General features: G+C 53.9%; 1 protein-coding gene across 2 annotated transcripts in view; it reads right to left on the reverse strand.

The window, feature by feature from the left end:
- Positions 1–27064, reverse strand: part of LOC122389588 (nesprin-1-like) — a 110466-nt gene that overhangs the window by 8501 nt on the left and 74901 nt on the right. For both annotated transcript variants that reach the window (XM_043381760.1, XM_043381759.1), the window contains exons 63-109: positions 26441–26603; positions 25893–26042; positions 25436–25603; positions 24774–24944; positions 24316–24471; positions 23800–23952; positions 23297–23464; positions 22808–22961; positions 21817–21992; positions 21518–21649; positions 21033–21242; positions 20504–20674; positions 19940–20143; positions 19357–19644; positions 18896–19047; positions 18455–18632; positions 17969–18154; positions 17565–17737; positions 17083–17257; positions 16827–16933; positions 16497–16656; positions 16038–16215; positions 15694–15797; positions 15221–15427; positions 14777–14929; positions 14186–14350; positions 13797–13961; positions 13318–13479; positions 12786–12992; positions 12376–12510; positions 11977–12156; positions 11600–11758; positions 11249–11389; positions 10555–10890; positions 7231–7341; positions 6675–6839; positions 6124–6339; positions 5742–5870; positions 5328–5525; positions 4765–5088; positions 4283–4432; positions 3822–3986; positions 3354–3506; positions 3059–3223; positions 1296–1466; positions 792–932; positions 290–456 (exon numbers count right to left, since the gene is read on the reverse strand). In XM_043381760.1, coding sequence (XP_043237695.1) covers positions 290–456; positions 792–932; positions 1296–1466; positions 3059–3223; positions 3354–3506; positions 3822–3986; positions 4283–4432; positions 4765–5088; positions 5328–5525; positions 5742–5870; positions 6124–6339; positions 6675–6839; positions 7231–7341; positions 10555–10890; positions 11249–11389; positions 11600–11758; positions 11977–12156; positions 12376–12510; positions 12786–12992; positions 13318–13479; positions 13797–13961; positions 14186–14350; positions 14777–14929; positions 15221–15427; positions 15694–15797; positions 16038–16215; positions 16497–16656; positions 16827–16933; positions 17083–17257; positions 17565–17737; positions 17969–18154; positions 18455–18632; positions 18896–19047; positions 19357–19644; positions 19940–20143; positions 20504–20674; positions 21033–21242; positions 21518–21649; positions 21817–21992; positions 22808–22961; positions 23297–23464; positions 23800–23952; positions 24316–24471; positions 24774–24944; positions 25436–25603; positions 25893–26042; positions 26441–26603 — 8142 coding nt within the window. The remainder of the gene's footprint in view (positions 1–289; positions 457–791; positions 933–1295; positions 1467–3058; positions 3224–3353; positions 3507–3821; positions 3987–4282; positions 4433–4764; positions 5089–5327; positions 5526–5741; positions 5871–6123; positions 6340–6674; positions 6840–7230; positions 7342–10554; positions 10891–11248; positions 11390–11599; positions 11759–11976; positions 12157–12375; positions 12511–12785; positions 12993–13317; positions 13480–13796; positions 13962–14185; positions 14351–14776; positions 14930–15220; positions 15428–15693; positions 15798–16037; positions 16216–16496; positions 16657–16826; positions 16934–17082; positions 17258–17564; positions 17738–17968; positions 18155–18454; positions 18633–18895; positions 19048–19356; positions 19645–19939; positions 20144–20503; positions 20675–21032; positions 21243–21517; positions 21650–21816; positions 21993–22807; positions 22962–23296; positions 23465–23799; positions 23953–24315; positions 24472–24773; positions 24945–25435; positions 25604–25892; positions 26043–26440; positions 26604–27064) is intronic.

The following is a 27064-nucleotide window of genomic DNA, read 5'->3' on the forward strand; positions in this document are numbered from 1 at the left end:
CGTGAGACAGGGGCCATAGCAAACACCGCATGGACAAGGGTGTGCCTTCTGGCCGCAGCAAATATCCAAATGTAGACAGTAATTTTAAGATTATCACACTCCAGTTCAGCCATTCTTCCTACGCATTGGAGACATAACTTATAGCAACTCGATGAACAGGGTTTCAGTGCCTCATAACACAACCTGAAAGAAATCAACTGCTAAACCGTAATTTTTAATAAGGTAGTGCGTTCCAGTGCGCTGTGATTTGACAGTGTGTTAGTGCCAGGCAAGTTAGTGCTTTCCGTACGTCTGCCTGTCGGTGATCTCGTTGGGCAGCGTCTGCAGCAGACCGCGCGCCTGGCTGAGCTGCTGCTGCAGGCCGGCCGGGAGCTCCCGGCCCGGACCCAGGCCGTCGGCTTCTGTGACCAGCTGCTGCAGCCGATCCAGCGCCGGCCGCGCCTCGTCACACAGCGTCTGTAGGGGCAACACAAACATGGTCATACGGCGCCTTACAGCGTCAATGCATGAGGTACAAACATTACCACAGTCACACAGCGCGCCTGCACAATTCATAACATGCATCAACCCACACATTGTGGAATCGCCGGACCTCAAACCGACACCCTCAAATACAAATATCAAATTAGGAGCGACAACAAAATGTGGTCTCAATTTAAATCACGGAGATATTAAATACGCAAAAGATAACATCGTTCCCGGCAGCTGAAGCTGACTACAAAAGCCCCTTCCAAGAATGTTCTCAGAACGTCCCCTGTCCGTCTCCCACCCAGTCCGTCATTGCGCCTTACCTGGCTCTCGTCACAGTGCCGGTGGAGCTCGGCGTCGTCCATGGTGAGGGCGGGCCGCGACTGGACGGCCGTCTGTCGCTCGTGCAGCCAGTCCAGCTGCGAGGCCAGCTGGTCCGTCAGCGCCGCGTGCTTCTCCGCCGTCTGATGGGAACACCGCACGGTGTTAGACGGTATTCCTGGCAAGACACACTGAATAGAGATCGCACGGCTACAACAAAGTCTGATTCGGACAGAGCAAGTCCCAGCGAGACGACTGTCGAGCCGGCAACAGAGAAAGGACTATTCCGCCCGAGTCTGCAATAAATCCAGAAAATAATGCCAAATGACTTTTCTGTATCGCTAAAAACAGGCTCTTCAGGACATCAGAGCTGACGAGATACTGGCGAGATACTGACACCGCTATCTCGCCAAAATGACCCATAACGGTGGAAACTCTATCCCATCCGACTTCCAATGAGTACAGTTGATTTTGGACCAGCAGCGACTACCCGAGTCATCACTCACCTCCTCATACTGCCTCCTCTTGTTCTCCACGGCCCTCTTGAGCAGCGTCACCTGCTGTTTGAGGCTCTGTAGCTGCTTCAGGATGGCGTTGCGGTCGCTGACGGTGCCCTCCTCCGAGATTTGCTGTCCCTTGTCCTGAGCGGCCGCCAGCAGCGCCTCGATGTCCTGCACCTGAGGTCACAGACACACACGATAGGTCAGTGATCGGAGTCGGGACGGGGTAGGCTGGATTGGAGCTAAATTGGAATCTACGTGAGTGAGTATGAGTCGGGTCGCGGCAAGCTATCTCTGCCAGGCCAATATCATAGTGTTTGAATATTGAGTCAAACATTTGAGCACGCGGTATCGCTATCAGGCCCTGGGTCAGTGTAAGACCCCCCGGCCCACTGGCTAAAGCATCTTTTATAGGTCGAGTTCGAGAAGGGTAAAACTAAAAACCAAGGTCGAGGTAGACCTATGGTCAAAGCTCGGGATGCACCTGACAGATGAGCCTGCGCTCAACCCACACTGAACAGGTCAGACAAATTACTTGACAAAGTAGCTTTCTGATCAAGATTCGGTGGTTAACGTGTCACTCCAGTCGAGCTACACTAGCGAGTAACATTCACAACGGGTGGACCAACGACTGCTCAATGCTAATTGACAATGCATATCGAACGATTTTTGTTATCTTGTGAAACATAAATACGGAATACAAAGGATAAAACGCATCAGCTACGACAGATATTACACTGCCTAAACACAACCTAAAATACACATAAGAGTGACATGAACATTGGACATGAAAGCTCTGTCTCTCCCGAAAGAATCCCTATATCACAAACGCCGGCACAGCGCGCTAAGCCATCTGACGTTTGAAAACCCCTGCGTGAGTTGGCCAGGACCTGATGCACCACCATGACAGCAAATCGGTTAATTCGAGAGACTGCAGACTACCCATTTTGAGGGTTTTCACGCACAAAGAACAACTTATTCCGAGAAATAAAAAGGTGGGATAAACATAGCCACAGAAAATTTGTGCCTAAGATTCTTGCCCTTCAGTGAGGTAACGCCTTGGGTTAGTACGTAGATACTCATATACAAGACAAGGGGAGGGTCACGTTTGGAGCGCAGTCGGCTGCTGCTATATCAGGGGGGGGGGGGGGGGGCAGTGAGCGGGTCGGAGGGGTCAGCGTCACACGGGGTCACAGCGGGCGGGCGGCCGTCAGCCGTCACACGGCGTCACGCGCCGTCACGCGCCGCCTCGTTACCATCCGTGTGCACTGGGCTACGCTCAGGTGTCGCAGCGAGTCGGGCAGCGGGAGCGGCAGCTCGGAGCCACCCTGCGGGCCCCACCGCCAGAGGGTCACCGGGGCGGAACGGGCGGGCGCAGTTCGGGGACAGGACGAGGGACGGCCAGCCATCTAACTGAGCTGGTGGCGGCTGATCTCAACCTTTCGCCACTATATATATGGCTACATGTGGGGCTAATAACTGAAATGTTCGCTATGCAAAGGACTCTATAAACTGGCACTAAGGACACGGTACTGGAACTTGGGCGTGTATGCACAGAATGGGTTGCGCTATGCGGGAGTTATAAACTAACAGAATATTCAAAATATGCGTCCAAACAAAATATGGAGATATGCACACACCTACCTACACAAAATTTCCAAAAAAAAAGATACAAGTGACAACAGTTTTCTATGAAAATGTTCGACAACCTCTACATATTATGCATGATGTGCCGTGTATTAGCTCCCCCCAGAGCCGCGTGCACCTACCTTGGCGAGTACTGCCGAGTACTGTTTTATTTTGTCGGGCACCGGCCGGTCGGTTCGCTCCACGTCGGCCACCACGTCGGCATGACTCGTCAGGAAGGTGGTGATCTCGGTCAGCAGGTGCAGGAACTGCTGGCGCAACAGCACCAGGTTCCGCAGCTTCGACACCTGGAGACGGCAGACGCAGAGACACGACGGTGGTCAGACACACGGACAGAACTATAACAGTCATCCCATACTGAAGGTTCGTGACATATTGATCATGCGGTGGTAAGGATGGTGTCGGCCGCCAGCTCACCTGGTTTTCGATGGCCCTGACGAGCTCGTCCTGCTGTCGGATGAGGTCGTTGAGGTCGGAGATGCTGCCCACCGTCTGATCCTGCAGCGACTCCAGCTGGGAGCGGAACTCCCGCAGCTTCTGCAGCACCTCCTCGTAGCTGCTCAGGATGCCCTGTGATGAGGCGCCGGCAGGTCATACATGGGGGTCGCTGACACGCTTCACTATCTCAGCGAAAGGCATCGAGTGGAGGCGACTGGAGCCTTGTTTCGACAGCCTGAGCACAAAACACCGCAACGCCAGTCACAGCACCATGACAGCTTTCTACCAGAACTTAAGGAATAAAAGGCCAGTTGGTGAAATGTACGGACTCGTTAAGCCCATTCTAAAACCACGGCCACAGAGCAAAGAAGTGACAGCCGCCAGTTAGACCCCACCCCAGTGGCTGCTGACCATCCCACCCCAATATTCTCCCACTGTGATACTGACCTGGGCGTCCTCCACTCCGGAGCCGAGCGGCCGGTTCAGCGCGCGGATTTCCTTCTTGATCTCGGTCAGGTAGGTGACGCTGGAGGCGATCTTGCCGTTGATGGCCTCCTGCTGGGCGGTGGCAGAGCGGAACGCCTCCGTCCGCTCCTCGATACGGGAGCCCACCTGGCAAAAGAGAAACGGTAAAAGGACGTGACGTGCGATTCGAAACGAATTGTAAGCAATGTTTTGCGTCCATCATGATGAGCTGGGATTTGAGAAGTCCGGTCTGCCGAGACGTTCGGTGCTCAAACTTATTGCGCTCAAATGTAGGCTCAATACAAGCCAATGTAGCCAGTCACATCTTCAGGTCCTGTATAAAATACGGTGCACAGCGGCCAGTGAGCCACAGGTGCTTATCTTTACGGTATACACTGATACAGTCCAGCCCGATTTACCCTGTACCGACAACCGTTCCGTACCTCCGTGTACTGGGTTTTCAGCGTGCTCAGCTGGTCGGTGAGTGTGAGTTTGTCCGGCGGCCGCAGCTCGGGCAGCAGCTGCTCACTCAGCTCCAGCAGGCCGGCCAGCTGCCGCTGTCGGCTGTCAAAGTCCTCCTGCAGCGCCGCCATCTGGGGGCGGGCGGAGCGGAGCAGAGATTAGAAGTCGTCACAGACCGGACGTGGGAAACACGGGTGGCAAGATGTCCGACTCATCAGCATAATTATTGTCATCAGCGATTGGCGGCACTGAAACTAAGTTATTGTGTCACCATTGCTTCAAATTAACTGATAAAGTAAACTCAACAGGAAGAACAACAACTGCATTCCCCTTCAAGCACCTGATGTCACTAGCCTGCTGTGGAAGTAGACTGGCGTTTGACTAGAGTCCCACTTCTGGGGCAGAATACCAAACCAAGAATAAACGACCCAGCGGACGCCGCAGCTGAGCCGCCGTCTCTCACCTTATGCACGTGTTCGTGCAGCGTGTGCAGGCTGGTGCCGGCCAGCGGCTCCTGTTTGAGCGTCACCCGGGCCGTGTGCAGCCAGTCGCCGCACTGTTCCAGCTCCGACTCCAGCCGGCGGCGCGCCTCGTGCACTCGCAGCAGCTGGTCGCGGCCGGCCTGAGCACGCTCCTGTAGCGCGCCGGCGTCCTCCTGCAGCCGCTGCAGCAGCTCCTGCAGCCGGCCGGCGTCCTGCTGGCTGCAGTCGGCCAGTAGCGGCGCGGCCTGCTGGCGCAGCTCGGGCACCCGCCGCGCAGACACCGACTCCAGCTGCGAGAGCAGAGTCTGGGAACGGACAGCCGCGTCCAACGTTAGTTACTGGCGTGATAGTCGCAACACCCAGTAGGCGGCTCGCGTCAAATGTTGTAAAAACGTGGCTACGACGGTGTCGTGTTACTTACTCGCTTTCCATCCTAACATCCAGCCTCCGCTGTGCTGAAAAGTCTCTAACACCTCGCCATACTTTGCGCCCTTCCGTGTCCAGTTATCTTGCACCGTACCCCGCCCCGCTCGAATATGCTCACGTTTCTCTGGTCGATGAGCAGCTGCACCTGGGCAGCCGGCAGCGGCAGCTGTTCGGGCAGCTGCAGCTGCTCGGCGGCGTCCGTCAGCTGCTGCCGCAACTCGGAGCACGCCTTCTGGAGTCGCTCTCGGTCGGCGCGGGCGCGGCGCAGCGCGGCCGTCTGGGTCTCCAGCGCGGCACTCAGCTCCTTCACAGCACCCTGTGAAGGAGCAGCAGAATCGTCAGTGGAGATAACCTCACAGACATAAATGTTCGTCACCGTTACTAAGGCTGGCTTAATGAATGTTACTGGCGGCAGTTCGTCGAAATAACATCTTTGTTGCTAGCAGGTTTATTAAAAAAGTATATTGATCGACATCACCAATGAACACAACGACCGTCGCCGGCGGGTGACATGTGGCACCGTCCTCAGTACCTCCATCTGCTGCAGGTTGGTTGCCAGCTGCTCCCTCTCCTGAGCAGAGATGTTGGGCGCCAGGCTCGAGATGGCTTTGGAGAACTGCGGCAACATCGACCGCTTCGAATTGGTCTCAGGCTCCAGCGACTGAAAAAGAACGACGAAAAAAGAACGACGGGGCCAATTTAGAGCAAAGCGGACTGAAAGAAACACAGCAGATGAAAAGAGTTTACCTTTGCAAAGTACTGCAGCAGCAGCCTAGAGTGACGCACTTCAGAGCATCAGGTGTTAGACCTCGAAACAATAAGGTCTCCTGACTACTCACTCAAAATTCAAAATAAATTGTCCAAGCCGAATCAGAATCCGGCTGCAGCGCCCCTCAGCTCCGCCCGCAGCGCACCTGAATCTGGTTGATCCTGTCAGTCACTGCCTCGGGCGTGTAGCCGATGGGCGTGGCCAGGCCGGCGGCGGTGCGCTGCGCGTTGGCGGTCCACTCTGCCAGCTGCCGGAGCTGCTCCAGCAGCCGGTCAGCCTGCTCGGCGGCGGAGCGCACCGACTCGGTCCGCTGCTCCAGCCGGCGGCACAGCTCTTCGTAACTGCGCTGCGTGGACAAAACCTGTGGGGGAGACGGATGGGCCGGTCAATGGTCAGCTGTGGTCGCGGAGGGCGGTGGGGGGAAGGAAATTTGACGGAAGAACGGATTTGTAACTGACTGGATAACAGAAATAATCACATCATATCCAGCTTCGCAGGTGTGACATAACGAGCTTTTATCTAATCCCCGACTTATTTTGCGAACAAACACTAGCTGCCAAGCTCCCCCTGCCTCCCCCGAAAACTACCTGCTTGATTATGTCTATCTTGAATTCAGACAATGACTTCCAAACTCAGTCATACTCAGTAGGGACACACACCACCCGTCCCACCATCCCCCCAGTCCCACTCACTGACCTGACTGGTGACGTGCTGCGCCTCGGGCTCAGTGAGCCGCTCCCTGGCCGCCTCTGCCAGCTGCTCCAGCTGCTGCAGCTGCTGCCGCTGATCGTCACACTCGCGGCGCAGCTCGGCCAGTGAGCGGAGACGGCCGTCCGCCGGCGACGACTGGCTGTCCACCGCCTGAAACGGGGAACAGACGGTGATGGTGAGGACGTCGGTGACAGTGACAGCGACAGTGCCAGTGAGGGTGAACGACGAACGTGGCACTGATGGTGACGGTATTGGTAGCGCGGGTGTTTATATCAGCAGATTAAGTCGTGCAGCATGGATCAAGAAAGCCCCCGCTGGACAGAGAAAAGTAACTGGCAAACCCTCCATATTCTAACATTCAGACCAATTACTGAGGCAATGCCCTCATATTCTGCCCTGCTTTGCCAAAACTTGAGCCAAATTAAATAAAGGTATTAAAAACGCAGGCGCTATCGCACCATCAGCAATCTCACGAACGATTTCCGACTATTAGGTCGAGCTCCTAGTGATGCTCTATAGTCCTTCGATGCCGCGTCCGTACCTGTAGCGAGTCGGACGTCTGACGGTGCCAGTGCCGGAAGTTTTGTAGAGCGGTCGTGTACTCTTCCACGCAGCTCTGAGCAGTGGTGCGAGCGTTAAGCACCTCAGCCACCTGGGCAAGGGACGGCGAGATTAGACCAGAAGAGATTGAGTCGGGTGAGACGATGTCAGATGACTTTTTCTGAATGCGGGCGACAACATAACAAATTAATAGAGGTTCAGCCTGTTTGTGGTAGACCTTCAATACTCGAAGTTGCTACGATCTAAGTAATTAAGCGATCCATTGCAACAAGTATCGCTCATATATTGAATTTATTGTTGAACAAGAGGGATGATTTGTGCATGACTATTTGTGGTGAAGATCCCGATATCATTTTCATCACTGAAGCGCTACCGAAGGTGCGGATGTCGTCAGTGCCCCTTGTCTTGTTCTCTGTGCCTGGTTATGAAGTGCACACCAACTTTGATGATACCAATTACCTTGGCATTCGAGGCATATGCATCTATATTCATCATCGACTGAAAGTTTCCAACGTACATTTTCCAGATTCAAGATTTAAAGAGCAACTTTGGGTACAATTGTGTTTGGAAAACAATGACGTGCTACTTGCCGGATGCATTTATCGCAGCCCCTCAGGCGACCCCCATCGAAGTGTTGATGATTTGTCTTGCTTACTCCAAAATGCGATTTCTCTCAAGCACACTCACCTGCTCATTGCTGGGGATTTTAACATTCCTCAGATTGACTGGGAAAACAACTTTTGCGGCGCATCTGAAGCACATTTTGCCAACAAGTTTTTGTCTGCCGTTCAGGATGCATTCCTGTTCCAGCATGTCACCAAGCCTACCAGATTTAGAGAGGGTTGTAGGCCTAGTATACTGGATTTGGTGTTTACAAATGATGAGAATATGATAACAAAGATCAAATATTGTCCTGGATTAGGAAGGAGTGATCATGTGCTACTGAAATGCGATATTGCCTGTTACAACAAAAAATGTTCTTCTGCCGGCTTGAAATGGAATTTTCACCGCGCTGACTTCACGGCCTTGCGTGTAAAACTACATGCAGTTGACTGGAGCTGTTTGTCAACCATGAGTGTAGACGCGGGTTACAAGTGGTTTAGGAGCAAACTTGAATCGCTGATGAGTGAGTGCATACCCAAAGCAAGAAATGTCAAGTCTAAAAAGAACGTTTACGTGAATAGCCGTTCACTAAACCTCAAGAAGAAGAAGAAGGTACTGTGGTCAGTGTACATGAGAACGCAAGACCCCATCGACTATAGCAGATACAAGATTTGTATAAGATTTGCAGAAATAAGCTTAGGACATTGACTCGCCAGTTAAGGAAAGATTTTGAAGCTAAGATATCAGCAAACATGAAAGAAAACCCGAAGGCTTTTTGGAAATATGTGAACAGCCGCCGTAAAGTTAAATCAAGTATTGGTGATCTAAGAAACGACCAGGGCCAGCTTGTTAGCGAGGAAAAAGAGAAGGCCTCGCTCCTGAATGACGTCTTCTCAGGCGCATTCACTATTGAAAAAACGGATGTCGTGCCACAACTAGCAAACCGTTACACAGGGCCGCCGCTGATCGATATACCAGTCAACCTTTTCACAGTGAAGCAAAAGCACTGAACCCCAATAGTGCCCCAGGAGCTGATGACATTCACCCCCGCGTTTTAAGGGAATTGAGTGGTCCTCTCTCCCTTCCCTTGACCTTACTGTTCCGAAAATCGCTTGAAACTGGGTCTATTCCTGCAGGCTGGAAGCACGGTAAAGTCATACCAATCTTTAAGAAAGGTGAAAAGGAAGACCCAAGAAACTATAGACCTGTCAGCCTCATATCTGTTCCCTGTAAGATTCTCGAGTCGCTCATTCGTCATTGTTTAATGGACCATTTGCTGTCAAATGACCTGCTGTCCAAGGACCAACATGGCTTCCGCCCGAAGCGATCTTGTGATACGCAACTGCTTGACTCTATAGACTCATGGAGCCGCCTGTTGGAGGACAAGACGGAGGTCGAAGTGATTTACCTTGACTTCCGAAAGGCGTTCGACTCCGTCCCACACAAGAGACTGATAGGCAAGCTGCGCTGTTATGGTATTGGTGACCGAGTGTTGTCTTGGATTGAATCATTCCTGGAAGACAGAATGCAGCAAGTGTCCCTATATGGAAACCTGTCAGATTTGGTCCCTGTGCGCAGTGGTGTGCCCCAAGGCTCAGTGTTAGGCCCATTGCTCTTCTTGCTCTATGTCAATGACTTGCCAGATGCTGTCACTTCAAATGTGCGAATGTTCGCAGATGACACAAAGCTGTTCTCAGGCATCTCTTCTGAACATGATGTGCGGACATTGCAGGCAGACCTGAACGCCCTCGTGGAATGGTCTAGAACTTAACAGCTGCCATTTAACGAGAATAAGTGCAAAGTGCTTCATGTTGGTGCAGCCAAGGACCACCACTCATTTCAAATGGGGTCGGACAGACTGACAAACACGTCAGTCGAGAGAGACCTGGGTGTGCAGGTCGACTCAATCTTGAAGTTTCGACAGCAAGCGTCTACGGCGGTCTTCAAAGCGTCTCAAGTTCTTGCGGTCATCCGCCGGTCCTTCGCCTTTTTAGATGAATTTCCCCTGCCTCTTCTGTTCAAATCTCTCGTGCGGCCTCACCTGGAGTTCAGCAGTCTTGTTTGGGGTCCGTTCAATAGAGCTGATCAGAAGGCAGTCGAAAGGGTTCAAAGAAGAGCCACCCGGTTAGTGGTGAGCATCCGCCACCTTCCATATCCTGAAAGGCTGAAGAGACTGAAGCTCCCGTCACTGTACTATCGGCGTAGACGCATGGATATGATTCACGCATACAAGATGCTGCACGGCCACGTTGATACTGATCCTTCAGAGCTTCTGGCAACGAATCCTGAAAGGCGAACTCGGGGTCACACACTTAAACTATGGAAGCCTCGTGCAACCTGCCGTGCCAGACTGAATTCATTTTCTGTGCGGTGTATTAACGATTGGAACGGGCTTCCAGCAGAAATTGTACATTCGCCCTCAGTCAACGTCTTTAAGAACAGGCTGGATGCACACTGGGAGTCGATCTGGTACTCCACTCCTGTATCAGACTGAGTACTAAGTGAAGTTATGGAAATCGGCGAGAACGGGCCCTACAGGACATCGTGCCTCTTGCCCCGATAACACGAAGATGAAGATGAAGATATAAGCAAATGAGACGCAAAGTCACTGACAAAGACATGGTCGCCTAGTCGTTCTAAACGCGCTTCGACTATCCGTCCAGTGATCTTTCCTCTTCCTCTTCCCTTTCCCTGCACATACCTGTTCGGCCAGGCGCGCCAGCTCCTGTCGGGCCGACTCAGTCGGTACCTCAGCAGCCAGCTCCATCCGACCAGAGTCCAGTTCATCCAGCGACGCCTCGCGCTCGAGCAGGGTGCGCTGCAGCTCGCGCAGCCGCTCCAGCTCGGCGGCGGCCGGCTCCGGCTGCAGACGGGCCCGCTGCCGGCCCAGCTCGGCCACCATCCGCGCCTGCTGCTCGGCCCAGCGGCGTACCTCGTCCTCCCGCTCGTCCAGCCGCTGGAGGCCGTCGGCGGTGCGCTGCAGCTCGGCCAGCCGAGACTGGGCCTGGTCAATGAGCAGCTCCAGCTGACAGCGCACCTGTGGGGAAAGAGCGGCGACCGTCAGCAAATGAATCCTTTCAACAACATATATAGGGACACAAAAAAACAGCATGCTCAACAATCAGGTGAAAATTCGGCTAATCATCGCGATCACAGAACAATATTTAATCCAAAACGGACAAAATAATCACCACTAATTAGTCAGTGCAAGCATGTCCGCAAAGCCCAACCCAGCATCATTGCCGCCTCACAAATATAATAGTGAGTCGCTACTGACTGCCGCCCACAGCAACGTGCCCAATTACGGTAGTGATTAGACAGGAAAGCAACGACAACTCAGTGTTCAGTGACGCAGCTGACACACAGCTCGTGAAGACTCCTCAGTAGTCACGCACCTGCAGCTCCCGCTCTGGCACCGTGTCGGGCGGCTGGTCGTGCGGCGAGGAAGGGCGGCTGATGGAGGCCGTGGCCGCCTCGCAGATCTGCACGGCCGTGTCCAGACGAGACTTCTCCGACTGCAGCTCGTTGTGCAGACTCTGAAAACGGCAAGAGAGATCAAGTTATCAAACGCTGAAACGTGGTGAAAACAATGACATACCATTCCGTGTAGACACAAATAGGGCAAAGATCATGAAGCACATACATGATGGAGCACAAGATGTGTCCGTAAAATGTATCAACCATAAGGCCGCTTCTAATGATCCCTTTTTGACCCCAGACAGTAACTGCGCGCCCCGCCGACTGACCCTGGTGGCCTCCAGCCGCTGTTTGGCCGTCTCCAGGTCGGGGATCGGCTCGGCCACCTCCTGCTCCAGCTGCTGCTGTCGAGCCGACAGGTTCTCCCCAATGCTCTCCAGCAGCGCCTCGTACTGCTCAAACTTCTTCAGCGACTCCAGCAGGCGGGTCTGGATACGCAAAGGACACAAACACGTTACCAAAATGGAAGTCGGAGAAACAACGTGCATGACTTCAAAGAGAATAACTTTTATCAAATACAACCAAAATATAAACAAAGTATTGACATTTCACCTACATAAACCACCCTACCAAACCTACCCCCAATTTTATCCCAACTTTTCCCGACCACCCCAACAGTGCGCCACCCTGCTGATCGGGTACTGACGTTGATCTGTTGTGCGGTGGCGTGCAGCGAGCTGTAGCTGCTGCGGATATTGTCCAGCTGTTTGTCCACCTCCTGTCGGATGGCCGGGGACACTTCCTCGTACCGCTCCACCTGGCTGTGGCCGCGCCGCTCCAGATCGCGGAGCGAGTCCGAGAACGACTCGAACTCGGACATCACCTCCTGTGAGATAGGGGGAGGAGAGTCAGAGTCGGAGAATACGACTCGAACTCGGACATATTCACCTCCTGTGTGACCGGGGAGGAGAGAGTCAGAGAGTCGGAGAACAACTAGACCTCCTGAAGGACATGGAAAAGGGGAGCCAGTTACAATGCGTGCGACGCTAGGCCTCAATACCAGCCTCTCCCGGTTCCGTACTGTTTTCTATAGTGCGCAGCCCACCTTGTGTCGCTCTATCTGGGCGGCCGTCTGCTCCCGGTTCGAGATGTACTGGGCGTTCTGACCCATCAGCTGGTAGGAGATCTGCAGCAGCCACTTCTGCGCCTCGTGCAGGCTGCTGTTGTACTCGTTGAACTCCTGGAATACGAGAATAACAACCAGTAAGCGCCAGGGAATTTGTGCACTGCTGATCCGCAATATCGATCTGTCTGGTGAGCAAAGCTCGCCCTATCTCACGCAACCTAACCTAACCTATCTCATGAAACGACACATCCTACCAAAATCCGGAGTCGTCCCAGCCCCCGTATCACGCCACGGGCTTCTTACATACCCTCCCAGCCCAGTATCACCCAGTACCGTCACAGCCAGTATCATCACTCTGTATCATTCCTCGTCCATTATCAATCTCTCACCTCCACTTCCGTCTGCAGTTTGGCCACCAGCTCTCGGCAGCGGCCCTCGGCGGCCTCCCAGCGGGCGCGCACGTCCTCAGCCCTGGCCAGCAGCGCCGGGCCGCCGTCCGCTGACGCCACGGGCTCGGTGCCGGCTGATAGCTGAGTGGCCTCCTCCAGAGCAGAGTCCAGGTCCGGGCGGCGGGCCTCCAGACGCTTCTGCACGTCCTGAGAGGTGAAACGGAGTGGAGGTGTGAGTAATCGCCGTAAAATGTGATCAACCGACATTTTGTTACGTCGATTAGCTTAGCTGGAGATAAAAGTGAGGTACTGAGCTAGCAACCAGCTGAGAAAGTGTCGGACTCTCAAGAGGTTGCCATAATTTCTCCATGTAGATAACCACGCAGTAAAAATTATATTGCACGCCACAGAAAGAACATCAATGCCGCTACTAAATATCCGTGAGGAAACTCCCAACCAAGTCGCAAAACACCAGACTGGAGTGGCCACCGTCCGCCCCGCGCCCCTCCATCACCTGCGGCGCAGTACTCACCGTCAGTCTCTCCAGCGTGGCCCTCAGATGGGCGAGGTCGGCGGTGGGCTCCGGCGCCGCGTCCAGTCGGGTCGTCAGCTCTGTCAGCCAGGTGTCCAACTGGGTGACCGTGTCGGCCGTCTCCTCCCAGCGCTGCAGCCGCGACTTCACCTCCGAGCTCACCTGGACGACAATGATAAAGACACGTGAGGAAGTGAAAGGGAATGGAGGGGCTCCGTCACTCAACCGGCCGTAGTCCATAACTTACAGCAGCTGGCGTCATAACGACTAAAACACCACGAATGACACCGAAGTGTCAAACAGTGAACCAAAACACTAGCATCAATCGAGTTGAGTCAGTCAGCTAACATCTTACGCAGCGATGCATCCCGCTGTGCCTCCTCCCGCCCCGCTGATTCCCGTTCCACACCCCGCTGCATCCCGTCCCATATCCCGCTGTGTACGGTCCCACACCCCGCTGTCTCCCGTCCCCAGCTGACCTGTTGCAGTTCGATGGCCAGCTGGTCATACTCTGCCCTGAGCCGGGTCAGGTCCTCTGTCAGCTCCTGCTGGGCCTCAGCCGGTCGGCTCTCGGCCGCCGCTGTGTAGGAGGTCTGCAGAGCCCCCAACAGGTGCTGGCCCTCCGTCATACGGGTCGACACCAGCTGTGCAGACAGGAAAGGGACACTCGTTACCAGAGAATACAAGTCGGTCAGATGAAGAGTCAACGGCATTTCTTTCGATATTTACCAGAACGTACACTTGTCTTAAACATGTCTTGAGGAAGTTGCCAACTCACTTTCTTCACCTATACCACAAAGCCTACTGCGACTGCACCTGCTACCGCCCGCGCCCGGTGAGCGCCCGGTGAGCACAGCGCCCCACTCACGGTGAGCATGTGCAGGTTGTCGGTGAGCTGCGGCGCGGTGAGCTGCAGCTGCCGGCAGTCGGCCACTGTGCCGCGGTTCCGCTCCAGCCAGGTGGCCAACTCGGCGCGCGCCGCAGTCACCTCCCGCTCCGACTGACAGCGGCGCTCCAGCTGGGACAACGTGGCCTGCAAGAGTACGGGGAGGTACGGTTAGAGAGAGGAAGGGAGGAAACAGGAGGGAGGTAATGGAAAGTGACAAGAAAGGAAAGAAAATGTACTAGGGGAAAAAAGACGGTACGAATGCGGGAGATGATAAAATGATATATCAAGGGAAATGTAAAAATTGTGATCTGAAATCACATTTAAATCGATAATGTTCAGTTTTATGGGAAAGGTAGACCTTACGGAAAGGGAAACTTACAGCTGCACCAGTTAATCATTACTATGACAAAAATAGAATGAAGACATTTTCACAAACCAACGCCAACATTAAGTGCGAAGGCGTTCATGTTCGTCAAGCGCTGAGTTCAACGCCTCCACCTCGCCTTCCGGTCATTTTTACCCCGTGTGCACCGCTTGCAGAGCGGATATCAGCGCCGGAGGGCGTCCTACCTGAAGCCGACTGAGCAGTGCGGCGTGGTCGGCCTGCAGTTGGACGGCTTGTTCGCGGACCTCCGGCTGTCCACTGAGCTCGATCAGCGTCTCACAGCGGTCGGCCAGTCGGTCCACCGAGCGGCGACGCTCCGATACCTCCGACCAGAGAGTCTGGGGGTGATGGGAGGGAATGCGGGGGTTCAACGATATAGATACTGGCAAGGGCGACAGCGGGCACAGCACACCACCATCAACTGAAGTTGGAGTGAGACATCGCCCAAATATTTCCTCAATTTTCTTTTTATTGAATTTGCTACATTGCCGATGCATTTTAAGCTAGCTTCCCGCTGATTCACCGAAGGAGCCACGGCTGTAACCGCTCTCTCAAACCTCCCTATGTGCTATACGACGCTATACGGAAATTGATGTGCGCCCTACGAATGAACCCTACCACCCAGTCACCTTGACGGTCTGCAGGTGCTGGTCGTCGTCTCCGTTGACGGCCGGCGCGGCCGAGGTGGTCTGGGCGGGTGGCTCCCGGTCGCGGGCCTTCTCCAGCCACGAGCGCAGGTCGTCGTGCAGCGCCGTGAACTCGGACCAGGCGGCCACGCAGCGGGACAGAGCAGTCTCACTGGAGGCCGCCAGCTTACACAGCGAGTCGTACTCGGCCTGAGTGAGGAGAAGGGATCGGGTTTAGAGAATAAGTAAAGATAGTAACTTACAAATAAATATCTTTAACCATGTCAATTCCAGTTCACATTTCTAAATCATGCCCGTCGCACGAGCTAAACATCTCACAGTCGATATTATCTCGAAATACGCGCGCACACGGGTACATGAATCATTCGAAGCTCGCCTCTTCCTGTCCCCAAGAAAAGCATCCCTGCCTGCAATACTTCCCCCTCCTAAGAGTTCATCTGTCCGCCCTGACTGACCTGTAATGCCTCAGCCTCCCTGGCCAGGGACTGGTGACCGCCGGCCGGACAGACCTCCTGTAGCGCCTCGCCCTGGCTGACCACATCGTCCAACAGCGACTTGCCTGAAAACGGTCACAGAAACAAGTTGTCAGGGTTAGAGCAGTGGGACCAGATCAGGCTGCCCTATCAGGTTCATGTGACTGATACTGGTCACACAGCGTTCACACTGCATTCACCACTTGGTGGAACCGGGTCCTATCCTGTCATGTACACTCGAGACAAAACCCGTTAATTGTCTTGCTTTGCCAGTCGTGTACGCAGCGTTGGGCAGCCTTTGAGCAGTGGATCGGTCGGTGACTGACCTTTCGGCAGTGTGTCTGTGAGTGTCCTATTAGCCTCGAGCCGGGCGTTGAGCTCGTCCCAGGCGCCGGTGGCGTCAGACGCCTGCTGCAGACCCAGCCGGGCCGCCTTCAGCCAGTCGGCGGCGGCCGAGTGAGCCGCCGCGTACCGCTCGTGCTGGGCGGCCCGCTCCTCCAGCACCTGGCGGGAAGCGCGGAGAGCGTAAGTGATTAACTACCTCAGCTTCGGCTTACCATATCACTACATTCGCAGACATCCTCAGCTACTTCAACATCTAGCTAACTCGCTACATCAGAAAACCACTCCCGGCTAGATCGCCAACTTCACGTTTCTCTCTCAAATGACGAGTCATATCGTCCGCACCGTCATAACCCGGTATCTATCCCTTATGAGCACACCACAGAACAGGTCGCGATCCTGAGTTATTTGTTTAGCAAACAATCGAACCATCCCCGCCGTACCTTGATGGCGTCGTCCACTTTGGCGGCGGTGAGTCGGTGTCTCTCCAGCGTCTGTACAATCTCTGGCAGCGCCTTCTCGCCCTCAGCAGCGTCGGCAGTCGTGCGCAGCTGGCTCACTTGGTTTGACAGAGACTGGACTTCGGTCGCAAGGGCTCGGTACCTGAACCGGACAGAAAGAATCCCATCGTTACTTCCTGTTTTTAAACTTCCTTAGACCGTAGCATAAGCCTTCTGTAGAAAACTGAGCGAATGGAAAGGAAGCCAAGGAGGGAATAAGCGCGACAATGGAATTAAATTTCATTCGCAGCTATTCGCGATCGGCCGACTCACTTTTCCAGCGCTGTTTTCTTCTCGTTGAGTTCGGAGAACAGCAGGTCTCCGTCGCCTTGGATCTTGGCGTCGATGTCATCCAGGGCCTCAGTCAGCGTTTGGTTGGCCTGAAAACACATAAATTATTATCAACACATCACTTCAGTGACATTCAAACGATAATTATGCTGTTATGGCTAAACGACTTTACAGTATACACTGCAGTCAGCTGGTTCACGATGCCAATCACCATTGAGCATGATATCACCAAGCTCACCTTGAATATCTCGTCGAGCTCGCCGATTTTGGCGGTGAGTTCGTTTTTGCGTTCCATGATGTCGGCGATGAGTTTGTCGAACTCAGCGCTCAGGGTGTCGGCGTCCTGTTCTATCCGTGTGCCCCCGCCCTCTGCCGTGTTCATGATCACTCGCTCCTTCAGCTCCATGGCATACCTGGCGGGTAGGGAGGGGAGAGTCAGCACTGGGGTTTAGGGGTGCGAACAAGTGGGTGAATGGGTGAGAGGGAAAGAGCGGAGGAAACGCAGGCATAAACACCATTCGGAGATTAATCTACGTTTTCGAAATAAGCAGGGGATTCCGGCGAATGTGTGCCTCTTTCAACAAGTGTGAAATAGTTAGTTTTGTTCATAGCACGTCACATCATTGTAGTATAGCCATAGCAGCATTATATAAGAGGAATGTGTATAAGAGGAAGACATCATTCATGTCTTCCCACTCCACCCAGCCGTTCGATTCTCACCTGAGTTTCTTCTGTCCCTGCTCCACAGAGGCTCGCAAGCTCTGCACCGTGTGCAGTTTGGTGAGCAGTTCAGAGTGGCGACTGGTCAGCGGCGCCGTCTCGGCCAGCTTCTCCCGCGTCTTCTCCATCCATTCGTCGATCTCGTGACAGAGCGCCGAGTGCTGCTTGTGCTCCTGTGAGAGGGGAGAGAGGATTACGGGGGTCGGTGAAAGGTCGGGACTCACTTTGAATTCAGCGTCGCAATGAACTTTGGTCACACCAACGAACTGAAGAACAAAGTGCGACAAGGAGCGCGACAGTACTCCGCCTGTGAATTCAATTATCTGAATCAAAAATAGCCCAAATAACCATGAACACTATCGCCAATAATCCATCCCCGTTGTCACCAACTAGGCGTCTCTCACCAGATGGGCGACCTCGAGTCGTCGGAACACGTCTTTGGCCAGTGACTGTAGCGCGTTGTACTTGGTGGTGAGCTGGGTGACCGAGTTGGCGATCCGCGAGTCGGCACAGTTATCCAGCAGCAGGGTGGCCGACACGTTCAGCTCGTCCAGCGTCGACTGCCACTCGTACATGTCCGACAGCAAGGTCTGGAGACGAACGGTATGGTCAGCGCTCAACAGTTTTGGAGCGTAGCAAGGCTGTCTTGAAATAACTTCGGAAGAGAATGCGGAGATTGCAATAGATTATAGACTCTCGACGGGTCCGAGTCCGACAATTAGGCACAGACGAGTCGCCCTAGTCGGGCCAGGTCAAAGGAAAAATTGCCCAGCCTCGTACCCGCAAAGGCAAAAAAAGCGTGTAATGAGATTCTCAATGCCGACTTCACCCACCAAACAGATTATGTCACGCAGCCACATTTCCCTCCTTTCCTTGATCACGATACCGACCTGGAAGGCCTCGACGGCGGTCTGTTTCTCCTGGAGGCCGGCGTGCAGTCCGCCGTAGGTCTGCACCTCCGACTCCTTGTCGCTGATCCACGCCTGGCACTGTTTGAGACGCTCCTCGTACTTGGTCCACTTGACGACGCCCGACTCGAGCAATTCCCGAGTGGCGGCCACCGACTCCCTGCCGGCGCCGCGGGAGACGGGCGCGTTAGAACGACAGACGGCCGACACTCAACACACCGCACGGTAGACCGGAGACCCCCAAGCATCGCTCAAGCAACCTACATGACTTAACTATGCTGACTGATTAATGCCGAGTCATGGATGCTCTTGGAGTTAACATTTAGTTTTATTTGTTCGCCTTGAGTCTGCTATATCTACTTTGCTCACTCTGCCGGCCGCGCGGCCCGCCCGACCGTCGCCCTACCACTCGTGTTGGCTCACCTATAGTCATCCATCTGCGCCTGCAGTTTGGCCACCTGCTCCTCGATCACCTCCCGGTCGTCCTCGTCCTCAGCCACCTGCAGCGCCGCCTTGGCGAGCTCCAGGGCCGAGTCGAGCAGCGACTGGCCCTCCGAGACGTCTGCCTCCAGCAGCTGAAGAAAGAACAAACACAGTTGACAATCACAGCTCCAAACTCGAGTCGAGCATGGCGAGGAGTCGCAGCCATCCGATACGTCCGCCTCCAGAAAGTGAACAAACACAAGGACAAACACAGCTACAGAGCCGAACACACACTTAGGACAACAGCTTAGGACGGAACTAAAAGCAGAACCTTCTGATCGCCACCACCTCCCGCTCCCATAGACGACTGTCTGATCACTCAATACTCTCAACCCCCCCCCCCTCCCCTCCCTCTCCCAAGGACTACAACCATCCTGTCCCGCCCCGCGGCTCTCCCGTACCTTGAGCGCGGTCATGCGGCTGGCCAGCGCGTCCCTGTGTCCGGTGGGCTCCGCACACTTGGCACGTCTCTCTCGGGCCGTCTGCAGCCACGTGATGAACTCCCCTGCGGCGTCGATGAAGGCTCCGTGCTGTTCGACCAGCTGCTTCTGACGCTCGTACGCCTGGCGCGCCTGTCGGCTCAGCGTCTCGTACTTGTCGCTGATCTCGGAGGCGTGACGCCGCCGGCCGCGCGCGCCCTCTGAGCTGGATGTCACGGACGCGATCATCGGCTGGAACGAGACGATGTCCTGCCGGGACAGACGGGGGGGGGGGGGGGTCAGCCCATTCAGATGTCGTCAGAATCATGAAGTAGAGAGGTATCTCAATGATATCTCGACCAAGGCAGAAAAAAAACATACGGGGAAAACCGCGAATCGCTATGTTCTAAATTAAATCATAGCTGATTGCCTGTTGTGAATAATCAAATTCGTACCACAGTTAGATAGCATCAGCATCCAAGCACAACACTGAATAAGCCTCGGATCTCTTTACAGCATCTCTGGATAGTCCCACCCGGTAGGCCGTCAGTAACCGTTGACCGACCTGCATGATGCTGTTGGTGCGTCTCAGTGCGGCCTTCTTCTCGCCCAGACTGGCCAGCTGGTCCTTGTTGGCCGCCGGCCTCTGTCGGGGTTTGTGTTCCAGCACCTGCTGCAGCCGCGCCTCCCGGTCCGATATCCAGCGCTGGAGCCGCGTGTAGGTGGAACCGGCGTCCGACCACTGCAGCAGACTGGTCTCCAGTTGAGCCTGGGAGGGGAAGGGGACGTGGACGGCCGTCAGTAGCGTGTAGACAGGGGCAACGTATTGAATACAGGGGTGGAACGCACAAAGCAAAATAAAAAAGGAGAACAATTTTGAGCTGGGTCAATCTGCAGTCATAGGCACAGTAACTCCACTGGCAGTCGCTATAACTGGCTGCCGATAAGAATATGACCTGTAACAGGAGGGCTTAGATACGTCACAATGTTTAATTTTACGCTAGAATAGTTCAATTCTCATACCTACCCAATAACCAATCATCGCCAAAAGCAATCTCACAGCAGCCCCGGACATTGTTTCAGAGAGCCATTCACGCACAATAACTCAAAGTGTTTACCACTCGTTTACCTTGGCGTTGGTGAGTTTCTTGATGAACCTGTCCCAGTCGTTCTGGATGTCCTTCATGGCCTGTTTAACGTCCTCCCGGCCGGATGAGTGTGTGTTCCTGAGCACCTTCTCCCCCAGACTGGCGGCCTGGTGCACCAGCGTCTGGCCTTCGTCCTGGTTACGAATCAGCTCCTGAAAAAACGGCCCGAGATAATACCGTCGACTCTACAAGTTGTATGTATGTATGTATGTATTGATGATCAAGAGCAATCCACAATCGGCGTGGCGATTACACTCCGTAGGCGTTGGTGAGTTTCTTACACTCTGTATTACACTCTGTAGAACTTAGTCCATGTGCCGAAGTTTCATGGAAGCCCCGATATTTATATCGAGGCTTTCAAAAATGCCAATGTGAATCTATGCGGGATTAGTGGATAACATGAAGCAGTTTCCACAGCAAACATACGTTTATGACAATGTTTCAACGAAGCTCAAATTTTCAATCCTCTACGCCACAAGTCAGCGCCGCGCCAGACACTCGGCCACCCACCTGAATGGCCTTGAGGTGCTGCTCTACGCCCTGCCGTCCCGAGTCGGGCTCGCCGTCGGAGCCGGAGCCGGAGCCGGAGCGGCCGCGGATCACCTCCCGGGCCTCCTCCATCCAGTCAGCGGCGCGGCGCAGCGCGCCCTCAAACTCCGAGTGCTGGTCGGCGATCGCCACCAGCTTCCGCTCCACGTCACGCGCCAGGTTCACTTGCACCTGAGGAGGAGGGGAGAGGGGAGGGGTTAGATGGGCCTCAGGTTCACTTGCACTTGTGGGGAGGGAGGAAGGGAAGGGGAATGGTCAAGAAAATTGGACAGCTGAGACACAAGAGATCAGGCGACTTCCTCTTGAATGGGTCGATGGCTGGCATTACGAATAAGATCACCGCAGGCTGCTGGGATTGACAACCTGCTGCACTAAGCACGCAAAATCTGTTACTTTTTAATAGTAACTGTCGGGGCCGACGCGGCAACTCTCCTCTCGGTCGGCACCTGGTGTCTGGAGGCCAGGTGCCGCAGCTGCTGGCTGATGTAGCCCTCCAGGTGAGAAGCCAGCAGGCCAGACGCCGTGGACTGGAGACGACTGATGTCCTCACCACCCGACTCCAGACTGCGACACACGTCCTGGAAAATAACGGGCGACGGGATAATTAATCGGTAGTGCATATTGGATCCCTGGCCAGTCAAGACCGCTAAATTAAATGTCAGGAAAAAACATGCATCGAACAATAATAGACGAGCACACATAACCAACGACAATATCCCAACCGTAATCTTCATCGAAATCTTACCTGTATCTTTTCGACGAGTTGCTGTTTCTCTTCGCGCGTGGCCACGAACACAGTCTTGTGCTGTTTGACCTGGACGTCGGCGGCCTGGAGCCAGTCGGAGATGCGCTCATACTCCTCCTTGTACGACTTCAGCTGGCTCTCGATCGTCTCCAGGTTACGCTTCTGCTGACGGATGTCTGCGGAGAGGAATGGTAGAGTTTGGGAGATGTTACACACGATAATGCTTGTAAAGGTGTGCAAGAGAATATGGATAGAGTGGTTGATAATGCCTATATAGAGCAGGGGCGGATCCAGAAAATCTCCAAGGGAGGGGCCATTAGAAACCAGGAGGCCCCCCCCCCCCATAATCCCACCTGTTGGAGGCCCCATCTTCCCACTTGTTGGGCCCCCCCCCCCCCAAAAAAAAAAAACTGCGTCTATTGAGCTTATCTAGCTGTTCAGGCAACATCTCAACATCTGTGCAGGCTTGGAGGCCCTCTGTGCAGGTTAGGAGGCCCTGTAAAAGTGGTCATCTCTGTGAGCATAAGAGACCTCCAAGTTATGAAAAGCTTTACCAATCTTCTAACAAAGAAGTCTTCTCAGCTAGTCTTCTAAGAAATAACTAAGTGGGTAGGTTAAAAAAAACTCATCGGATTTCGGCCACTTTATTTTCAGGAGGCCCCCTTTTCAGCTTTTTAACTTTTTAACTTTTTATTTTATTTTTGAAAAAAATCGGCCAAGGGGGGGGGGGGCCATGGCCCCCATGGCCCCCCCCCCTTGTATCCGCGCATGATATAGAGTGGTTGATAATTCCTACTGAAGAGCGTGTACAGAGATGTAGGTGAGGGTGAGGGAGATAGTGACGTAACTATACCAAGCCCCTAGGCTATAAAAGGCATAATCAAAGGCCAAGTATTGAAGAATTTGTTGAATAAAACAAGTCAGCCGACTGAACGAAACTCTCGGCATAACTTTAATTAATCAAACACAAATCGTTCCCTATTGCACGTACCGTTGAAGAACTCCTCGAACTGGCTCTGTGCGTTGGCCACGTCCTGTCTGATCTCCTTCTGACCGAGCTCGGAGGTGGAGGCCATCATGACGTCACCCGTGTGCACCAGGTGTTCCAGGGTCAGCTGGCCGGCCGACTGCTTACACAGGATGCCCTGTGTACATACAGGAATGGTCAGAATGTTTCCACTGGATACACTGGACACAGACAGCCGAGTCTCAGATCACTGCTTACACAGGTATTTCTTTAGGCTACATGAGAACGACTTTCTTCCATGTGAAGAAAGAACTCACACGGTAACACAGGCTTCACAAATTACTATGGGACGAAGAAAAGGGTCGCAAAAAGAAATAAGAAAAAGGGCGAGCCGGAAGCAAGAACACTTCAACCGGTCTCTGTCACGTCTCAAATCCCTATTCCTAGATTCTGAGCATTGGACTCCCCATTCCTGCTTGTTTTACCAGCCCCATCCCACCGCCTTTCACTCACATCCAGCGCGGCCACGACGCCCTCGATGGCCGATCGGTCTCCGAAGGAGCGCTGTCGAACTGCCGGCACCTTCTCTCGCACCGTCGACATCCACGCCTGGAACTCGTCGAACGCCTGCTTCCAGCTGCGGTGGTGCTTGTACTGCTCCTCCCGCTCGCGGCGCAGCAGCTGATGGAGGGAAAACAACGGCGACAGCACGTTAGAGAGGCGGGACAGACAAGACACCGCCCAGCAAACAAATTAGAGGAGTGGAAATTGGCAGCCATGGCCTAATGGGACACATCATGGAGCGGATCACAGTCAGCGCCTCTCACGACAAGCTACAGCGAAGCTCTGGGCACGTTAGCATGACATCCAGCCACGGCGTTAAAGATGGCTCCCGAGGTGTGTATCAGCTCAGTGTCAATATCCACCATATTGGCGGCATCATTGGTGAAATTGGTGATTCCCCGTCCCCGTTACCGTCACCCTTCCCCCCGCCCTCATGGTCCCCCGATTCGTACCCGTATCCGGTCGGCAGTCTGGTCGTACTGGTTGAGGATCTGCTGCGCCTGAGCGGCCGCCTGCGCCTGGTTACCGGAGGCCGACATCTCGGCAGCCTTGCTCTTCAGACTGTCCACCTCGTACTTTTCACAGCGCAGACTCTCCTCCAGGGACTGGGGGTACGGATGCAGCCGTCAGCGCGGTATCACAAAACGCCAATGACACCGTGTGGCGCGAGTAGCACGAGTTAAGACGCTAAAGTAGTTTGTATGGAGCCTGCATGACACGACGGATATAAAAACAAAAAGTAGGTACTACTTGAGGATATTAGCCAATGAAGTGAAAGGTCTTCAGGTCTCGTGTTCTTTACTGAATATCCGATCAATGCGTGTGAAATCGTCTATATTGCGCAAGTTTCTCCGTTCTGTCCCTCAACGAGGTGTGTTTAACAAAGAACAGTGTGTCTACTGACAGCATCTCTTTGACTCAAAAGCTGTGTGACGCCATGAACGTCCTTCCGTACTCTGCCCTCCCACCTTGAGTCTGTCGAGCTGTGCGCGTTTCTCTGCCATTGTGGTCTGGAACTGCGCTGCCTCCTGTAGTACCGCGCCCGTGGCGTCCGAGGACCGCTTCAGGCGCTGAATCTCCTCCAGAAATCCGGCCCAGCGGTGGATCGCCTCGTCCAGGTTACTCTGCAAACGGGTGGGTTATATTCGGTCAGCGACGGGTCGTGATTGAGCACTGGGTGAATAATGTGCTCAGCACCAGTACGCCAAAGAATGTGAATCAGGACAATGCTCGATCAAAGCCAATCGCGAAGGTGCTCACAAATAATATCCCAAACAGTAAATTGAGCTCGCAAAGAGAGCGGGAGAAATCATCGACTCTCCCTCCCTTAACGTGACCGCAAAACTTAATCGTTACTATTCTCACTCCTTGTACACGATCAACCTAAGAGCACAGCGGTCCACAGTCCCTCCCCGACAGCTCATACCTTGGTCTCGGCCATCTGGGTGGCCATGGATCCCCAGCTCTCCTGGAGGGCCGTCAGCTGCTCGCTGATGGCCTGGTGGCCGGTCGGCTCCGTGTTGCGCAGCACCTGGTGGCCCAGGTCGACGGCTGCGTGCACACGCTTGAAGCCCTCGTCCTTGTATAGCAACAGGTCCTGGGGACGAGAGGGAACGGTGGTAAAGCAGAGTGCCAGCGGTGGAAACGCAACCCACTCGGCAACACAGTTACCAGTGACATTTTCGAATATCTCGACCAAGATACATTTATCTTTAACGTATGGAAGGAACAGAAACTTGCAGCTATATTAATTAAAGAGGCGAGCGCATCAACACTACCCTTTACCTATGTACAGCCCACCGCTAAAGTAATGTAGGGTTTTACCAATCTCAACGATTGGCTTTGACTGGCGATTGTATAATGCGGAGTGATCGAAAAGAAGATGTCAATAGCTAAAATTGCAGCTGCAAGGGTGACGATACATATAAGCTACATTCAAAGTTTCATTGTAGTCTGGCTAATCGTTCCCAAGCTTCAGAAGCAGAACATACCCATGACTGAAACAGCACATTACTTCTGCTGTGGACTGTACATCTCGCTGCCAGATGGTCAGCTTTCGTAAAGAAACGGCAACTAGCCTCGGCATACCTTGACGGTGGCCAGTTTGGCCTCTAGCTCCTTCTGCGATGTGGCCGACAGGTCGGAGCAGTAGGCCAGCTTGGACTGGACGTCTTTGAGCCAGACGGAGGTCTCACTGAGTTGGCGGCTGTAGTCGCTGTGACTGGCCACGTACTGCTGCCACGTCGCCACCAGCTCCTGAGGACGGACGTCGATACACACAGCTAAGTCCGGTGCTGGTGAAAAATGAAGTAACAGCGCCGCTTTGGTGTCTGATAGGTGTTACACCCGTCTCCTTTTACAGCTGCACAGTCAGCACTCAGCACTAACGTGGTTTACCCTTCCCCGTCCATAGTCCAGAAAGCGTGATGACTCAAGCGCCTGCCCAGAACTCCAGCAACACATCGTTCCCGTCCTAAACCATTTTCCGGCCTCGCCCGGCCTGGTAAATTAGTCTCTCTCCCATCCCAGCCCCGTGGTCTCTCACCTGTACAGTTTGTGCCACCTGCTGGTACTTGGCGATGATCTGTCCGTGCTGCGACTGCCGTCCGGCCGAGCAGGCCGAGCTCAGCTCCTCGGCTCGGTCCGTCAGCGCGTCAATCTCCAGCTCACGGGCGCGCACCTCACCCTGAATGGCCTGTGGGAGCGGCGAGAGGGGACGGTTAGCGATGGGCAGACAGAGAAGACAGCGCTAAGTGCGCAGGGGTAACTGCCAGAGAAGACACTATTTTTGTGTGATAAGTAAGAACTGCACCAAAACACATTAATGAGAAGACTTGATGTTAATTGCGCCGGCAATAAGGATTCGTCGTAATAAACAGTGAGACGACTGTCAAAAAAGAACAGCTGTACGCCAAGTACCAGAACCTGGCTGCAGATTGACGCAAGTTGCGAGTACAAGCATAAGGTTCGGTTCATGTTACGGTGTAAACTTCACTGACTAGAAAACTGTGTAAATGATAATTTAAGGCGGTACAGTGATACGGTCAGCAGTCTCAATTTTACGGCAGTAGCCCGCGCGCCAGTCCGTCTCACCTGCAGTTCCTCCAACTGGTCCTTCTTCTGCTGCAGCGTGTCCTTGAGGTTGACGGCGTGCAGCTTCATGTCCGTCTCCTTGAGCCAGGCGGCCCACTGGTCCTTCATCTGCTCAAAGCGACTCCACTGGTCCAGCACCCGCTGCAGACCGTTAATGGCCGCCCTGTAAGTACAGGTAGTCGCCACACATCATATCAGCACCAGCGGGAGCACTCCCACTGCAGGGATAAGCACGACCCGCGCACTCCGCAGTCCGCAGCCACAGGTCAAGGAATGAGAGTACGGCGTTTGGTGAGCGCAATAGTCGAAACACGAGCATGGGTGGTTGTTTTTGTTTCCGAAATACACAAGGCGGCTCGATACGTTTGCAGATTGATTGAGTTGGCTGGGAGCCAGCGGTGTGATGTAGGCCCGGCATAATAAAGCACACAACTGCGACGGCAGTTTGGATCGACAGGCACGTTGGTCGTTTCGTTTGTCCCAGCTCAATATGAACAGCGGGGGGGGGGAGTAGGCTTACGCGCAGCATTGTTAAAAGTCGTCATTCATGTCCCAAAACTGGCTAATCTGGCTAAACTGGTAGCCCACGAAAGTGGAAAACGCACTGACGAGACACAACAGCCA

Source organism: Amphibalanus amphitrite, unplaced genomic scaffold (assembly GCF_019059575.1).
Source record: "Amphibalanus amphitrite isolate SeventyFive unplaced genomic scaffold, NRLGWU_Aamphi_draft 000363F_arrow, whole genome shotgun sequence".
In the NCBI taxonomy this organism is placed as follows: domain Eukaryota; kingdom Metazoa; phylum Arthropoda; class Thecostraca; order Balanomorpha; family Balanidae; genus Amphibalanus; species Amphibalanus amphitrite.